This window comes from Panthera uncia, assembly GCF_023721935.1.
Source record: "Panthera uncia isolate 11264 chromosome A1 unlocalized genomic scaffold, Puncia_PCG_1.0 HiC_scaffold_17, whole genome shotgun sequence".
In the NCBI taxonomy this organism is placed as follows: domain Eukaryota; kingdom Metazoa; phylum Chordata; class Mammalia; order Carnivora; family Felidae; genus Panthera; species Panthera uncia.
In genome coordinates, this window is record NW_026057577.1 from 148,548,256 (window position 1) to 148,565,615 (window position 17,360).

The 17,360-nt window shown below is 53.8% G+C and overlaps 1 protein-coding gene across 2 annotated transcripts in view; it reads right to left on the reverse strand.

Moving 5' to 3' along the window:
- The window catches only part of ICE1 (interactor of little elongation complex ELL subunit 1), a 56,046-nt gene that overhangs the window by 15,643 nt on the left and 23,043 nt on the right, over positions 1 to 17,360 (reverse strand). For both annotated transcript variants that reach the window (XM_049648297.1, XM_049648298.1), the window contains exons 11-13: positions 11,272 to 11,358; positions 8,057 to 8,469; positions 1,024 to 5,787 (exon numbers count right to left, since the gene is read on the reverse strand). In XM_049648297.1, the coding sequence (XP_049504254.1) occupies positions 1,024 to 5,787; positions 8,057 to 8,469; positions 11,272 to 11,358 (5,264 nt within the window). The remainder of the gene's footprint in view (positions 1 to 1,023; positions 5,788 to 8,056; positions 8,470 to 11,271; positions 11,359 to 17,360) is intronic.

Here is a 17,360-nt window from a genome sequence, read left to right on the forward strand (position 1 = left end):
GAGAGCGGTGACTGCGGAGGACAACCCGCCTCGCTCGGCCCGGTGAGCCACGCGGCGCGGGGGTCAGGGGCCGCGGCCGCGGGCTGCCTGCAGGTGCCACAGGCCGCGCCCGAGCACGCCTGGGCCCCTGAAGCCGCCACCTCCCCACCAAAGTCCACTTCCTTGCTTTTCGCCGAAGTAACTCTCTGATCTACTCCAGTTCCTGTTTTCTGAACTCCTTTAGATCTTAAAAACACCAGGCAACGTTTGTCTCACTTTGGAAGAAGGGCGTTAAATAATTTGATCCATTTGTTCATTTCAAACGAACCTCCCGAAGTCACTCGCACTGCTCTTGCGCTTTCTGAAAGTACGCGACCCAGGAAAACTACGTGCGTGTTTCTACCACTCCACTGCGAAGAGGTGCGGGTAGGCAACACGGCAGGGGCACCGGAAGGAATCCGCACAAGGTGTCGACACGGGTACTCAGAAGACACAGCCCTATGAAGGCCCCACTAAACCACCTGTCGGTCTACACGATGCTCCCATTTCTGTTCCCCCCATCTGGAAGCCAGCACGTGGTCGGGCTTCGTGCGTGACGTACATCAAGGGAGGGACGGGAAACCCCGCGCTATCTTTGTGAAAGACGCTCACCCTCGGGTGTGTATATGGTGCAATTCATGGAAAAGAAAGGCTCCACCACAGGAGACAAATCTGCTGCTTTGAAACAAATCATTTTGAGCCTTTCAACAGGCCAGAATCGATGGAAAATGTGCAACGGTGGTCCTGACAGACACTTTTTTCCTTCCAAATTATCAGGTATTTGTTAAATACAAATGATCAAATCTCCACTGCCTTATCACATCCCACGTGTATAAAATGCTGACTAGAAAATGTGACTAGTATGGGTCACAATGTGGACACGGGTAACTGTCCACCTCTGGAATAAAAGTCCTGTTCAGGGCCATCTGCCACCGGGCTGCGAGCAGACAGCCTGTCTCCGAGCACATGCAGTTCCTAACGCTCGTACAGAAAAGTTCCACGTACCTTTTTGGTCGTGCTGAATTCGTGAACAACTTCCTTCTCTTGATCTCTCATTACGGGCTTTTTGGAGATATTTCCCACATACACGTGACTCCGGATGACAGGCAGGAGATCAAAAGACGACTCTGCAATCTTCTTCAGCGCGTCAGCTATGGCTTTGTCGTGGGACTCTACAGTTTCTTTCGGGTTTGGAGGCAACTGTGAGGCTGTGCTGACGGTCAGAAGAGCACCTCTCTCCTCCTCTGTCGTCACGCCTTCAGCCTGAGGGAGGCTCCTCCGGACGGTCTTGTGGACTCCTTCTGCGGCGGCGCTCCCGGGTTCTGGTTCTGGGGACCCGCTGTCCAGCCGCAGTCTCTTAGCGCTCCTCAGCGTAGATGCAGACAACGTCCTTTTCCCACCTGAGTCCTGGTGAGTCCCCGTATCTTTGGACTTATCCTGACTGCAGTCACTCCCAGAGCTGCCCCCCGTTTTCACAAAGGCGGTTGACGTTGACGTGATTGCTTTGAATCCTGTGATGGCGCCGACGGGCCCTGCTAAGTTCTTACAGTCAGCAGGTGGGCCCCGGGCGAGCTGAATGTTCCCTTTGAGGATGTTGAGGGTGCGGGCCCTGGCAGACAACTCCGGGTACATGCTGTCAAGGATTTTGACGGAATTCTCCTGGGGTCCGGCCACAGCCGCATGGGCGGAAGCAAAGGGGGGGAGGCGGCCCGGCACAGGGAGGGCATGCTTTGGCGTCGCAGCACAGAACTGCAGGGGAGACGACAGGATCCTCTCGCCGGCTGCTGCGGTGGATGGGGACGGGGACGTGCGCGGGGGCGAGGGGCATCCGGGCTCTTCCGGCAAAGGAGACATCGCAGGAGGCACCGGAATTTCACACAAGGGAGAAATGGGGCCGATGGGAGAGGCGGGCGAGGAGGGAGTGGAAGTGGCTATCAGAGGAGACACCGGCCGGGAAGTCCGGGGAGGGGTGGCAACCAAAGGAGCAAGCAAGGGTGGCAGAGGGGGCCCCACCTCCTGCCGTATTTTACTCAGGGTGTCAGAACAGTCCGTGGGGGTCGACGTGTCCGCATTGGCTAGGATGGTCTGAGTTTGATTTCTCTGGGTTTTTGCGTTCTCTCTTTCCCCTAAAAATGACTGGGAGCCTTCACTCTGATTAGCTTCAACTCTGCTTGACGCTGAGGTCTTTGCTGGCTTGTTTGACTGATCTTTGTTGGTCACCTTGGATCGATTCTTATTCTTGCCAAACGGCTCTAGTTTTGAGTTAAAATACGTGTGATCGGACGCAACCACCTGAGACTCAAAGTTCTGGTCGTAGATTTCGGAGCTAAGCCTCACACTAGGTTTGACCGGCCTGTTGCGCAAGCGACTTTTATCGAAGTTGGTGCTCTGACTACTGCTGGAGATTTCTTCCTGGGCACCCGGGAGGCTGCCGCCCTGGGGCTCCGGAAACGCGAGGCCAGGGTGACCGGTCTCTGGAGACTTGTCCACAGCAGTGACGGAGATGAAACCGGCTCCCGGGCCTCCCGGCTCCGGGGAGACAGCGATGTCCTCCGGAGTGTCGCACAGTATAACCTGGTCCACGTTTGGCATGAGAGCCACCCCGTTGATGATGGTCCAGTGGTCCCCCTTTTCAATGACTAGATTCTGATCCTTGTTGATCAGCACATTGATGACCTCGGAGGTCACCGTAGAGATCTGGCACTGGAATGTCGTTTCTGCCTCCCCTTCGGCACCGCGCTCCGCCGTCTGCCCCGCTCCCGAGTCGGCGTGCAGGGCTGAGGGCTCCGCCGCTTCTGACAGGCCCTCCTCCCCACCACGGTTCGGGCTGGTGACGTGGGAAGCGGCCTCGGGTCCACTGGGGGCGCTTCCGTTCCCCGCGGGACCGCCGCCGGGAGAGCCGCCCTCGCCGGCCAGGCCGGCTGCTGGAGGGGGCGTACCCGTGGGCAGTGGCGAGGGGTCCCCCGCTTCCCGAGGTGGGCCGTGCTCTCGGACGGGCCCGGCGGTCACGGCGTCGTGCACGTTGAAGAGCACGAAATCGGCAGCATCCTCTCCGGCGGGGCCCTCGCAGCTGGCCTGAAGCTCCTGTCCGATCTTGGTGAGGACCTCTGACAGCGTTTCCAGAGAGCGCCGAGAGAGCCGCCGCGTGCCCCGCAGGGGCCCGTCCTCCTCCTCGGACTCGAGCCACTCTTCCGGGGTTTCAAGCGCTTCTTCTTCACACAGCTGCTTCCTGTACTTTTCTCCTGATGGCTCACCTGGCTTTAACTCTTTGCTCATGTCCTTACTCAGGGTTCCTTTGCTAGAACATTCTGAAACAGAGTCCCCGGAACTATAATCTCTCAACTGACAACTTTCGAGAAACATGACGACCTCGGACGTAGAAAGTCCGTCTATCTCCGAGAGAGTACTGATGTTGAAGTCCTGCAGGGCCGAGGTCAGACACCCCACCTCCACGGAGGGCTTGCTCTCGGCCGCGCCGGCCCCCAGGGCTCCCCCACCTTCCCCGGAGGCGCTGGCGGCCCCGTGCCGGGCGGCCCCCGTCACGGCCTCGGGCTCGCTCTCGCCCTCGCTGCAGCTGGGCGCCTCGCTCTCTTCCACCTCCGTGTCGCCGCCTCCCGCCTCCCGGATGCCCGTGTAACAACACGGGGCCGCGGCCAGGGCACCCGGAGGGACGCCGCGCGTCTCTTCATCTTTTCCGAGACCCGCCGACGGGAGCGCCGTCCCGGAGGTGCCTGGGTCTCCGGGAGAAGCGCCGCCCGGGGTCGGCGACGGCAGCTCCAGAGACCCCCTCAGGCTCTGCCGCCCGCCAGGAGGGTCCTCGGGCACGGCCAGGGCCCCCCCGCCAGATCTGCCCGAGCCCCCACACGGTGCTCCTGCACCAGGAAAGCTTCTCGACACGGGTGCCGGCGTGGCCGGAAGGCGTCCATCCACAGGCAGCCCGGACGAGTCCAGATTCGGGGCACGGAGGAGCAGACCTTGCTCCTGTACTGCTTCCGGTGCCGAGGCTCCCGTCAGGACATCCTGGTTTGGGACTGGGATCTTTTCACAAGAGAAAGACAGTTTGCTACCTGTGGAACAGTGAGGATTTTCTACAGGTAAAGAACCGCTGGGAAAACTGAAATCTAATTTTCTCCTTGAGGCAGAAACTTGTGGCGAGGTCCCCCCCGTAGCAGCCGCCCCCGGCATATTCCAGGCCGGGTCCTCTCTCTCTCCACCACGTCCCGCTCCAGACGCCGTCACGAAGGCAGGCTCAGTCCTCTGCGGCCCCCAGTGCTCTGACCTAGCCCCGTGTGCCGTTTCGGGTCTGGCCTGCTTGGTGATCACCGAAACTTGGTTAGGCAACAGTGACGGAGCGGCCCTGAGCCCCGCGGGGTTATTTCCTCTGGCAAGTTCAGGCCTGGACGCGGGTCCCCTGTTTTCTAAGGCTGGCACTGCCTTTTGTAACTGACGGTCAGTCTTGTGTTCGTGTTCTGATTTAGCTCTCAGCCTTTCCTCGCTACCTCTCCTTAACAGGTCACTCTGGTGCCAGGAAGGGCTTTTCCCGAAGCCAAACCCACTCTTGGTCAAGCCGCACTGAGACTCCACCAACGGCGTGGAATCCGCCCTGGTCAGGGAGGGCTCAGTTCTCGGACCCTGACTTCGACACTGTGCCTCTTTCGCAGCGTTTACAAACACCGACTGCGGAAGCGAACAGACTCTGGGCATGCCTTTCCCAACGTCTGTGCCCTCGACCTCACTGCTACTTAGGTTACTAAAATGTGATGGTCCCAACTCGGGGCTCAAAGCATACAAGCTGTTTTCCAGATGGTTCTCTCCGGCAGGACACTCTGGGGGCTCGGGCTGCAGGTCCAGCAAGGTGAAGGCCTCAGCTCGTAGCTTCTGTTCTGAGCGCTGCAGCTCGGTGGGGGCGGAGTCAGGAGGAGGGTGTGCATCAGAGGAAGGCTGGGAGTCACTGCACACGGACGATGCCCCCGAGGTAGGAGAGGAAGAAAGCCTGGCGTCAACACCGAGCCCCGTGGTGCCCACTGTGTGACCTGCGTCGTCTGCTGGTTCAGGCGAGGCTCCTAAAATGAACCTCCGAACATCTCTGTCTTTTCCCAATACTCTACACATTCCCTGAAAGTGGTCAGAAATGGATACATGATCCGATTCAAAAGGGATTTCGTTTGTCAGTGTCCACGTGGTAAACTGTGGTTTGGGCGATCCTATCATTTCGGACAGCAGGCTCTTTCCTTCAGATTCCACGAGGTCACCGAACGGTCTGCTGCCGAGGGGAGGGTGATGCACGTCAGCCCTCCAGGGGGCCGCCGCCCCGTCCTGGGCCTCGAGGCCAGACGTCCCCCCACACACGCTTCGTGCCGTGTCATCGAGCGTGTTCTCCGTCTGCACCGACTTGTCCACCTCGCGACCCTCTCTCGGTCTCTGCGCCTCATCTACAATGCCTCTTTCCCTGTCACTCGTGGCTTCCGAGGACACTGCCCAGGGTTGCTCGCGAGCTAAAGCGCGTGTGGCTGAAGGCTCTCTCAGGGCCTCTGTGACTGTCCCAAACCCAACCGCTGTCACTCTGTTTACTTCCAGTGCAGTCAGAGTTCTGGAGGCTTCATGCGATGGGAGCTTTTCCTCCCGCGTATCCCTCCTTCCATCACTTCTCCTGGATGAGCCAAAGTAATGCGATTCAGACGTCTCATCTTCTGAAACAGACGCGGCAGAATTTCTAGGTTGGGACGACTCATCGTCACTGGAATCCGTATACTCTCCGAAGTAGGTTTCCTGAAAAACGAAGGAGTTGTTCCCGTTAGTTAAGACTAACTGAACCGAGTGAACACAACTTACCAATTGCATGCATCACAGAACACACTCCTGCTTCCTGAAGAACCCGTAACACCCATCTACAGAAGGAGCATCTCCTCGTGTGCAGCCCACAGGCGACGGGCGAGTGGCAGCGGGACACAGACAGCACTGCCTCGCCTCCACCCTGACCCTGTCCCAGAGCCCCACCCCCACCGCCGGCTCCTCCCACAACTCACAGCCCCCCACGTGGCCTGCGGTCTGTTCTCCTAAGGCCGGAACAGTCCCTCTCTCCAGCTCTTCCCCTCCGTTTCCTGGCACAACGGTGTCCAACTCGGGACGCACTGCCCTCTAGTCCCCGGCCTCCGGGTCACTCTGGCCCAGGCGCCCAGCTCCGGCCCAGCGCCACCAGTGTGGGCGGTGCACCTGGCCCCCGCTCTGGTGATGCCACGTAGACCTCTCGTGCCAACAGCCCCTCTCACCAGGCTGCACCCGGGGTGCCACTAACAAGCGGACGGGCTCCACTCTTTCAACGGTGCGCACACAACACTGCTCCTTCCCACACAACCCGCTCTCCGCCTCCGTTCCAGAAGCCCTCCACCACCCCTGGGCAGCCCCGCGGCCCGGGTGAACCGGCCCCCATCACACAGCACCTCCGGGAGAGCTACCTCCTCAACCGCGGGAACTCATTCCACAAGGGAGACTACGGACCGGCGAAGAACAGCACGGACGTACGCTTGCCCCACCAAGCCAATCCTTTCCTCCCCCGAAATCTTAGGCACTTTTATCTGGTTCTCTTCCTGTCCTGCCACTCGTCCTCAACCTCCTCTCCTCTTCGATGTGGTCACCTACAGGCAGATGCGCTCCTGGGACCCCAGCCTCTGCTGCTACCCACCCACACCGAACAACCTCCCAGTCCCACGGCTTCTGTGACACCCCGAGGCTGGGGAGCCCCGACGTCTGGGCCCGCCGCAGCCTCCTCCCGGGCCCCACGCCCGTGGGCCTAACGTCGCAACGCACGTGTCACCTGGAAACCCACGCACACCTCTATCCGCACCTGACACCGCGCCTTCCCACCCACGCAGGGTTTCTTCCTTCCTCTCCTTTCCAGCATCGCTGACTCCTGAGCCTCCCTTTCCACCACGTGGAAAACCTCGCCAGAGGCCGCTCGTTCACCTCCTACCATTTCTCAAGCCACCCCACCTTGAACCCCAGTGCCGCTGCAGGGATATGACCTGTGGAGAAGGCCGGCAACGGCTGAGTCGGTCAGTGACGTCCCCGTCCACGCTCCCACCTCCCTCCGGACTCTCCCCACCGCCTACACTCTGCCACACAGCGGCTAAACGGAACCTTCCAGCTGAAAACCTACCAGCCGATCCGCCTCCCGGGATCCACCACCTCCCAATGCCCCCACGATCAACTGGAAAGTCCCGAGGCCCCAGACGGCCCTTGCACGCCTGGTCGACGTGAGCATCCTCTGGCACGGGATCACCTTCAGTCCCACAGGTGTGTAAAGAGCTCCAGCACCGGACACACCCTGCCCTCTTGAACACTCAGCGGGCTCCTGTCCTCCCAGAGCTTCTCTGCCCGCCCTGGCCTCCCTGAGGGCCGAGCCTCCGGCCCGGGTCCACTCCAGCCCCACGGTGTCCCTCACGGCCGCGCAATCGCCTGCGCCCTTCCCCACCCCACTGCCAGGCGCGACCACGTCACCTCGCGTTCCCAGTGCCGAGCACGGCCTCCGGAACAGAACGGACACGCGCTGCTTCCCAAATGAAGGGAGCGACTCAGAGGAGCAATGCTTTTACCTGCTCCTTAAGCCAAAAAGCATACAAGTCTGCTTTATCCAGACTGGCTTCCTAAGAAATTACAACAAACCCTCGTGCAAACACACAAAAAGATGACGAATTCATCAAGCGAAGGTGGGGAATTGGGCAAACGCGGGTTAACGGGCATGTGTGCTACAAACAGGGATGCCCCATCTCTGAAAACAACTCCGTGCCTACACACATTGTTTGTAGGGACTCAGGATTTGGTTGTGAATAAAGACAAACAGAACACGACCCTAACACAAACCACCAGTGTCACGGCAGCCACGCTGGTCCCAAGAACACGGGCACGCCTTACGCAGTTCTCACTTTGTCCCCAATAAAATCTGGCCCGAGTATCACCGAGCACCTCCCACCGAGCATGGCTAAGTGCCAGGATGGGCAACGTGCCCACTGGATAACTCAAATCCAAAGCGCAAACTCACAGGTGCGAGCGAAGAAGGTAACGTGCTCAGGTGCGGTAAGGACACCAGAGGCGGGGACGGCACCGGAGACAAAAGAGGAGGGGGAAGTCTGAAGAAGTCGACTGCAGCCTGGAGATCTTCATCAAAAAAGCGATCACGATCAGAGAAGTCAGCGCTGTCCTGCTCACTCCTGTGCAGCAGGACCTCAGGATTCCGGCCCTCGGGAGACACGCGTTCGGGACGGTGAGCAGCGGCACCGGGCCCCTCTGTTCCCACACTCTTACAGGCAGGGAAGTCGCCCTCTATCTCCATGGACAGTTCCGTCAGGCACGTCTGCACGGCTGCGGCTCTGAGGGGACCGCCTCCCGCCGGAGGGGGTGCGCCAGCATCTTGGGACTCTCTGGGTGCGGGGGGGTTTTCTTTGGCGGGTTTTTCTGTGGGAGACAAAAGCTAATACTAAACATCTATAATATCAAGAAAACTTACAAAAAATATGCTAAACGTTCAAAATGCTTGTACTATTGAGTAAATTCGAATCAACAGAAACCTCCTTTAAAAGGCAACCTGCCAATCCCTCCCCACAGATCACCCTAGAAGACCCGAGCACATTTCCCATAAGCACAGTTCCCTAGCAACAAGCAAGCCAAGAGGGCCGGCAGGCAGAGGGAGGGGATGCCCCCCGCCCACCAGCAGCACGGTGCCTGGGCGGAAGGCACCACGACGGCGGGTAATGGGCCTGGACGGCACGTGCCTTCTCTCAGTAAATCTTCCACACAGTGAGTAGTACTGGGGAGGAACGGCTCTGTGCATAGAGGCTGACGGGGAACATGATCTTCAGGTCTGAAAAGCAATCAAAAATCAGCCAACATCAAGCCTATCCCGTGGTCATATTTATACAACGCTCTAATTAAGGGACTCGGCTAGGTCACGTAAATGCTTTGTATCACAGCGCACCGGGAAAATTACGGTAAAAAGCCAATGGTTTGGGGGTCTTGGTTTTGGTGAACTGTAGCGAACTGTCAAGGAAGATGTTTGTGTCCTGGGAAGTAACTGGAAACAACCATCTGTCATCTATGAAAGTTGTAAACATATGTTTTACACAAGGACTCAAGGCTGCCTGGAGAAGTGACTGACTGACTGGAGGGCTGGGGGGGGGGGGGGGGGGGGGGGGGGGGCGCGAGGATCACGCAGGGGGGGAGAGGAAGGGGTACCTGAACATCTCACAGAGCCAGAAAGAAATTCTCCAAACAGGCTGGGGGTGCCTCAAGGGCCCCGGAGCCGACCTGAAGATGGACCCAATCACCAAGTGGGAAAAATCTGAACAATGAAATGATATGAGTTATGATGCAAATACAGAATTCCGATTAATGTGTGTAGAAGGGATGAGAGAAATGCAAAATCGCTAACAAACTAAGTAGTAATTGTAGCACAGGGGCTTTGCCAGTGGGCTCGACTGGGAGAGAAACAGACTGTCTGCACAGCATCCCAGTGTCCCCCTCCAGGCGAGTCACGGCGACTTGCGGTGGAGAACCCTGGTGGACGCCACCTTAAAGCAGCAGCCCTGCCCCCCCCCCCCCGCCCCCGTACGTGCCCCCTCCCCTGCAACGGCCCGAGCACAGCGCCAGGCGCTACTGGGGACCTCCTGCCATAAACACGGTCTTCACCTAGCACGACAAGACAGTACACAGACGAAACTGATGGGTTTCCTCCCTCCCCGAAGACGTCAAAGACAAGAGACAAGGCGAGATGGATGGACCACGGACTGGGGCCGAGATGCGGGCTGGGGGCGCTGCGAGGGGCAACGTGGGCTCGGGGATGGAAACACCTGGAATGGAACTGGAGGCGTCCGTGTGAGGCCCAGCTCGGCTCAGAGACCCGCGCTGAGGGTGACATTCAGCGGAATCTGGATGAGGAGCCTGAGGGGGATTCTCTGCCTTATTTTTATGAATTTTCTCATAGAAAAACAAAAAATTCGAAAGAAAAAGAAGATGTTTTAGGATTTAAGATTCCAAAGATGCCATGTTTTCCTTTTTACTTGAAAAAGTTACCATTAAGCCATAGACTTACCCCTCAAAATAGTTCGCTTTTAAATAAAAACATCGGATTATTAAACAGAAAGCCCTTTTAATAACACCTTTAACGACAAGAAGTCGCGTGCTCATAATAAAACACGACTACTGCCTGCTGAGGCAGGCGGAAGTGTCCCAGGGTGCTTCTGGCTGAAGGCACGAAGAGAGCGATTCGGGACCGCAAAGACGGACTCACGAGACGCAGGCCCCACCGGCCCGTTGGCGGTGCGTCTACCCAGAATGTGACAATCTGCTTAAAAGCACCCCATCACCGTGCCTCTCTTCGCCTCACAAAACCTCACGAGTTCCGAATCAAGCACTGATGAGAACCAGGAACTTGTCTAGCAACCTTTTTCTGCAGGAACTTTGCCTGCAGAGCTGGGGAGTAAAAACTAGGTCCACGTTTCTACAGATTTAGATCCTCAATGATCTGGCAATTCAGAGCAGCTAACCACAAGAAACTAGTTACACCGAAACAAAAACGGCCGAGAAACGCTTTCCTCTAACGCGAGACCACTAACTTCTCCCCATCCCCGCTGGTACGACCAACCCCGATTTCCAAATCCTAAATCCTGGGTCGGGTGCACGTGGGCACGTGGGAGAACGCCTCCGCAGCTTTCCCCTGCAAATCGGGGTGTCCCGCAGATTAGGTCAAACCTCCGAAAACGCATTAGGGGTGGCGCTGCGCAGTGACCACGTGACGTGACGGCGCGAAAGGAAACGGGCTCTCGTCTGACCACGGCGGTCCTCTAAAGGAGCCGATGCGAGTACGGCAGGTGGAGGCGACAAGGTCAACCAAAGGCACCGGGTAAGCTGCAGGGAAACTACACACGGCTGGGCTGCTACTGGATTCAGAAAGGGCCGTGGCCCCCGGTGTCCCGCCGGCTCCCGCCACACGGGCTCCGTCGTGTGTCCGTCCACTTTCTCTGCACGTTCTCTGCTGGAAGCCGCCATTTAAACGGTAAAAGCCGAAGGCGCTTTTAATTTTCTTTTGATTTGAATTTCAGGCCCCGCTGAAGGGAAAGGAGCTCCGTGTAACGAGAAGGACCCACGCCAGCCCATCTCGCTCTCGTAACGGGAGATGTCACAGACTAAAGGCGTACGACACCCCGGGTAAACGCTGCTACTTCCACGTGTGAGAAGTGCTTGCGGAAGCTGCGCTCTCACCTGGGACACACCTGCTGCCTTCACCAGGTAGTCTGTGTGTTGTGTTGATACAGAGCCAGAGTTCCTTCAGAAGCAGTTTTACTTTTCCTGTGAAAAAGAGCAAAGTATTAAAGACAGGTCACTTGGCCCAGTCCACCCAAGGCCAAACACACTCGTAGGAAATCGAGAGCTCCAAGACTAGGTTCCCGCAACATCGGCCCCCGAGCGCAAGCACTGCGCGTAACACGCTCAGCTGCAGACGGGAAGGCCTGCGATGCTTCAGCTCAACACTGAAGGCTGAATGCACGCTTGGTTTTGTTCGAGGGGTGGGGGAATGAGAGGGCACGGGATTCGAAGGACCAAATCTACTTGCTGTTGAAGGTCTCTATCGTCTTTGTATATGCGTGGGCCAAACACATCTCTGGCCTTGTCACAGAAGGCGGTGAGAGATGAGGGACGGAAGCACGGCCAGAATGACCGACGTCGGAGATGCCGGCTCCCCGTATACGACAGACAATGTCAGAGAGGCACCCTCGGTCACAACAGGGTGTCAGAGAACCCGTGAGAACTGACCACGCTGTAACTGACCCGGGGGCTTCGTGGATAATTGAAAGATCCATTAATGGTTTTCAGGGGTGACAGGGTGGGAGACAAAAATACGTGTGTATAAACACTTGGAAAGGAAGGGATCATCACACACACAAACAGACACACAGAGAAGCGTATGCTTTTATAAGGAAAAGTGAAAGTCTCTGAATTTGTATGAATTTTCAAAAGGGTCTGAATTCCTCAAATAGTTCAGAACCATCGGTTCAGGTTGAAAGGTAAGTATTTTTATAGATTTAGATCCTTGATGATCTGTGAATTCAGACTTTTGTAACTAAGACAGGCCTAACGAAATTCGTGTAACATTAAGAATACGACACTATGGTTTTTAAGTGAGTTTAGCATTAATGTGTACATACATTCCAAAAAACTCCCAGAACAAAAAATATTCTTAAAAACTTAAGTATGAACGAAGAGCCTGTGGTCAAATCTGCATCAAAAGACCAACCACGCTAAGGAAAGTTCAATTAAAAATGCGCTTTAAGTGTTAGGTAATTTGAGGCCATCTCAAGCTCTATTATAGTTTCCCTGAAGCTCTTAAATTAGCCGGAAGCACTTATTGAAAATACTGAAATCTTTAATCCAGTTCTAGAGAGGATAAAAGACCAAACACTGTAATGCCCTTTGCTTAAATGACCTGACCGGGATCCCTGCTTATTACGTATACCCAAAGCAGCAAACAAGGAACCTTAAAAAAAAAAAAAGAAACAGAGTTACTTTTCTATCCTTACGGAGCTACTGCCCACAACTACGCCTGTTCTGAGCATTCATTACTTCTCATCGGACAAACACAAAAGTCGCCCTTCCCAGTAAAGCAGGAAAAAATCCACCCTGTGCTTTCCTTACTCAGCTGTGAAGAGGAAACCTCATTGGGTCCAACTGCACACCTTCCCCCACGCCTGTAAAGTCCTCCCTGAATCAGAATCTAAGGCGTCGACGAGCATCTCTGAACCTGTCTGCTCCACGGATTTGTCAGTTACACCACATGAACACCACGCTCCCTTCATCATGATGAGCTCGCAGTTACGTTTTGATGTCTGGGTGGGCGTGGGCTTTGCTCAGGTTCTTCCTTCCCAAACACTCGATTATTCTGAATACCTATTCTTCCTAATAAGCCTCGACCGCCTGCTTGTCCTTCCCCATATGAAACCGCAGCGGGGTCTGCGTAAGATGGGAAAACTCACATCTTTACACAGCGAGTCTCTGATCCAGGAACGCAACGTTCCCTTACACGTTCTGGTCTTTAACGCTCTCCACGGGGTTTATGGATTTCCCCGCTGAGGCCCGGCGCACACGGTTTATAGGTTTTCTCTTCCTAGACGGCTGACGGTCCCGCGGCCTTTGGAGGATGGGCTGTTCCTGTCCCGTCCCTATTCTGACAGGTCACCGTCGGGCACCGCACATCACACTCTGCCAGCAGAGTCCACAAGACGGTCTTACCATCTGCAATGATGACAACTCTGAGCCTCCCTCATCGGATCTACAGCTCGCCCTCGTCTGTGCTGGCCCTGCTCCACTGCTGACGGCCTCCAGCCTACACAGAGTAGACGGCACAGAAAGCACGCGCGTCCGCGTCTCACGGTAGTGACAAGGCTCCTCCGTTTCACCTTTCTCGATTTCAAAATGTGTTGTTCTCGGGGCGCCTGGGTGGCTCAGTCGGTGAAGCGTCCGGCTTCGGCTCAGGTCACGATCTCGCATTTCATGAATTCAAGCCCCACATCGGGCTCTGTGCTGACATCTTAGAGGCTGGAGCGGGCTTCCCATTCTGTGTCTCCCTCTTTCTCTGCCCCACCCCACTTGTGCGCCCTGTCTCTCTCTCAATAATAAATAAACATTTAGGGGGTGCCTGGGTGGCTCAGTCGGTTAAGCGTCCGACTTCAACTCAGGTCACGATCTCGCGGTCCGTGAGCTCGAGCGCCGCGTCGGGCTCTGGGCTGATGGCTCAGAGCCTGGAGCCTGCTTCCGATTCTGTGTTTCCCTCTGCCTCTGCCCCTCCCCCTTTCATAATCTGTCTCTCTCTGTCTCAAAAATAAATAAATGTTAAAAAAAAAAAAATTAAAAACAAAACAAAACAAAATGTGTTGTTCTATTATTACCTCACCACGTATTGTTCCCTGAGGAACGGGTACTTTTTCTCTTCGGCAGCTGTTGTGGCATTCCTGAGACAAATCTGTGAGTCGTAACTTGTGTGTGTTCTCTGCTACTACTAAACTTGAGTCCCCAAAACTTCATCTAGCGTCTTGCAGCCCCGTTCCTGAGTGACCGCGCTTGGAGTCTTGAGGATGTGAGCACGGGATTCTCAGCCGCCTTTGGTACTGGCCTATTTGAGTTCGAGAGAATGACATGGAAAGCGGTCCGTGTTTTTCTAAGTTCTAAAATGAATACATAACAATAAAGACATCCGTCTCATCCACTGGCGCCTTTACAGAGCTCCCTTATAAGTCATCTGGATCTTCGACGGTGTTAGATCTTTATTTTATTTTAATTTCTTCTGGGTTATTTTTCCTGTTCAGGTTTACAACTATCCCGACTCAATCTGAGCATGCTTTCCTTGAAAATGGCCCATTTCACAAACACGATCAAATCTGAATATAAATCTGTGAACTAAGTAATTCTCTAACTGCAGTTTTGTTCCAGTTTTCCCAGTCCTCGTGCTTTTGTCCCTTCCTGTCTCGGTCCCACCTGCCGAAAGGAGCTGTGGGCTCCACCAGCCTTGCAAAGATCCAGCTGTTCCATTTAAAGGTCCCAAATCAATTGCTTTGTTTCCTATTTCATTAACTTAGGTCCTTCCTTCCATTTTCCTTAGTTTCTGTTTTCCGTTGCATTTTCTTACTTTGGTATTCATCTTCTGTAGGTCTTGCTTTCTAGAATAATCACATTCGTTCCTGTGAATGCCACACTGGCAGGATCGCAGAGACTTCAACGCTGCCCTACTGTTTACTTCCAAAAGGGCTCAGTATTTCAGTTATTTTCTGTTATCCAAGAGGTGGTTTGTGTCTATGCACATTTAGTTACCAGACAGGTTTGGTAAGTAATTTTCCCCCCTTTGGGTGAGGGCACGATTTTTGTTAATATCTTATTAAATATCAGCATCTTAATAATATATTAGGCTATAGTTCCTGTTGTCTAGTAGTCAACCTTCACATATGTTTGAAAAGTATTTTAAAGAATTCTACGTTTGTGGTTTAAAAGGATTAGATGGAAATCACCAATCTGCAATTATGAAATCAACTCTACGTCCTACTTTGTCTGCTTTTACAAAATCAACTGTTTCTGAGAAGAATACTAAGGCCTCTTATGGAAACAATGTGACTATTCCCTCTAGAATTTCCAGGCATTTTTACTTGATGCAGTTTCGTGATTTTAGGTCTATGACCGTAGCATTTGCTTGGCGAACTGATCAATCACCAACTGATCAATCAATTTAATCAACCTGGATATTCCCTTTTAATTCATGTAAACTCATTTCCAGGCTGGAATTACTTTTTGCCTGATTACGGCTTCAAGTTAGCATTTGTTTGAAACTTCTTTATCCATCCCTCTATATTCAACTCCGTTTGATTTTACAAATACTTCCTACGACATGCCAAAAACAAAGGTCATGCACAAGAAATCACACCCAACACCTGAAAGGCCTTTCTAACATAAATATCACGTGTGTGTCCTGCTCCTGAGTTTCCTTCAACTACTTCTTGCCGAACTTCTGTCCCGAGGGCTCTGTCCTCCCCTCGCAGAGGTCCCGCTGGAGGACCATGGGGACATCGCCGATCTGGCTTTCCACAGTCGAGAGCCCCACTGGCTCAATTTCGCAGCCGCAGCCGACGGGTATGCTCTTAGACTTTCTCTCACGACATTACCTCTATTTTTAACATGTTCTCCTGGTTCATGATTTAATCCTGTTTCTTCAGGGTTCTTCTCCTTGAGTGTGGTGGCTTCCTTTCACGACTGCTGCCTCTCAGTTTTAAATGAAAATCGAGGCAGGACATCTTTGAGAGCCAGTGTGTACTTCTTCAGCCTCCACTTCCCTGGCAATAAACGAAGGGTCTCATTTCACGGACCTACAGGTCTCTACCTTCGGACGGAAGGGATGCAGAGTGAACCAGTTACGAGGATTTACCCGGAGAATGTAAGTAGCCCATTTTCTGCGAACCTGAGTGGCTACCCTTCAAAGCAGCCATAATTCCTCAATTTCCTGATTTCCTTACATCCACACCCACTCCGAGTGCCTCCTGTGCCATAAATGACACTTCACAGACCCGAACTCTGAGCCACAGCGTGTGGACAAGTTCCAGAAACGGCTTCTGACATGGAAAGGCTACAAAATGTTCACCCTTGAATCAATTACCTGGCAAACCTCTCCTGTCCTGCTCTTTCTCCCACTCCCCGTGCCCCTGCGTGGAAGCAACACAGGGCTTCTGCAATAAAACTTGCTTTTCGAGGGCTGCCGTTTTCTCTGTCGTTTTGGGTTTCATCACCAACTGACGCCACCTGCTTTACATCTTCCTCCACTGCATACTTTTTTTTTTTTTTACATTTATTTATTTTTGAGAAACAGAGACAAAGCGTGAGTGGGGGAGGGGCAGAGAGTGAAGGAGACACAGAATCTGAAGCAGGCTCCAGGCTCTGAGCAAGCGGTCAGCACAGAGCCTGATGCGGGGCTTGAACCCACGAACTGTGAGATCATGACCTGAGCCAAAGTCGGACGCTCAACCGACTGAGCCACCCAGGTGCCCCCACTTTTTAACTCCAAAGGAGAGTTTTGTGTTATTTTTCCTTTCCCTGCCATTTTTAATGGAACTTAGAAGGAATAAAAGAGAAATGTGGCATTCAGGCAGACTTTTTAAAAATGAAGTCAACCCAATACTCTAACTTATGAATTCTTTCATAAGTATAGATGGCCCTTGAATGACATGGGGGTCAGGGGCACCAAGCCCCGGCAGTTGAAAATGCACATGTAACTGTGACTCCCCTAAAACCTAATTACTAATAGCCCACTATTAACCTGAAACCTTCCTGATAACATAACAGGCAATAACACATATTTTATGTTATACACATTATATGCCATAGTCTTACAGTAAAGTAGGCTAGAAGAAAGAAAACGTTGTTAAAAACTCAGAAGAAACATTCACAGTGCTGTACTGTAGTTACAGGAAAAAAGAATACCCACATATAAGCAGGTACGTGTGTAATTCAAACAAGTGTGAAGGGCCAAAAGAGTGTATTAAGAGAAAAAGTGTTACTTGGGAATTAAATCCACCAAGGTCCTCAGTGAAATAATTCACAGATTCCCAAAGACTTCACTTACTTAGAAGAAGTAAAACGTACAGCAGACAATATGCTCAGCGTCACGGTGAGGGGAGGCAAAAGACCAAAGAAAACACAAAGCCGGGCTAGAGAGCAGCCAAGGGGATGGGGTGGGAGGGTTCGGTCTGAGACGGCGAGGCCTGAGCACATCAGATCCTCAACCACCCGTCAGCGCAGAAGAGAAGACGGGGACACCG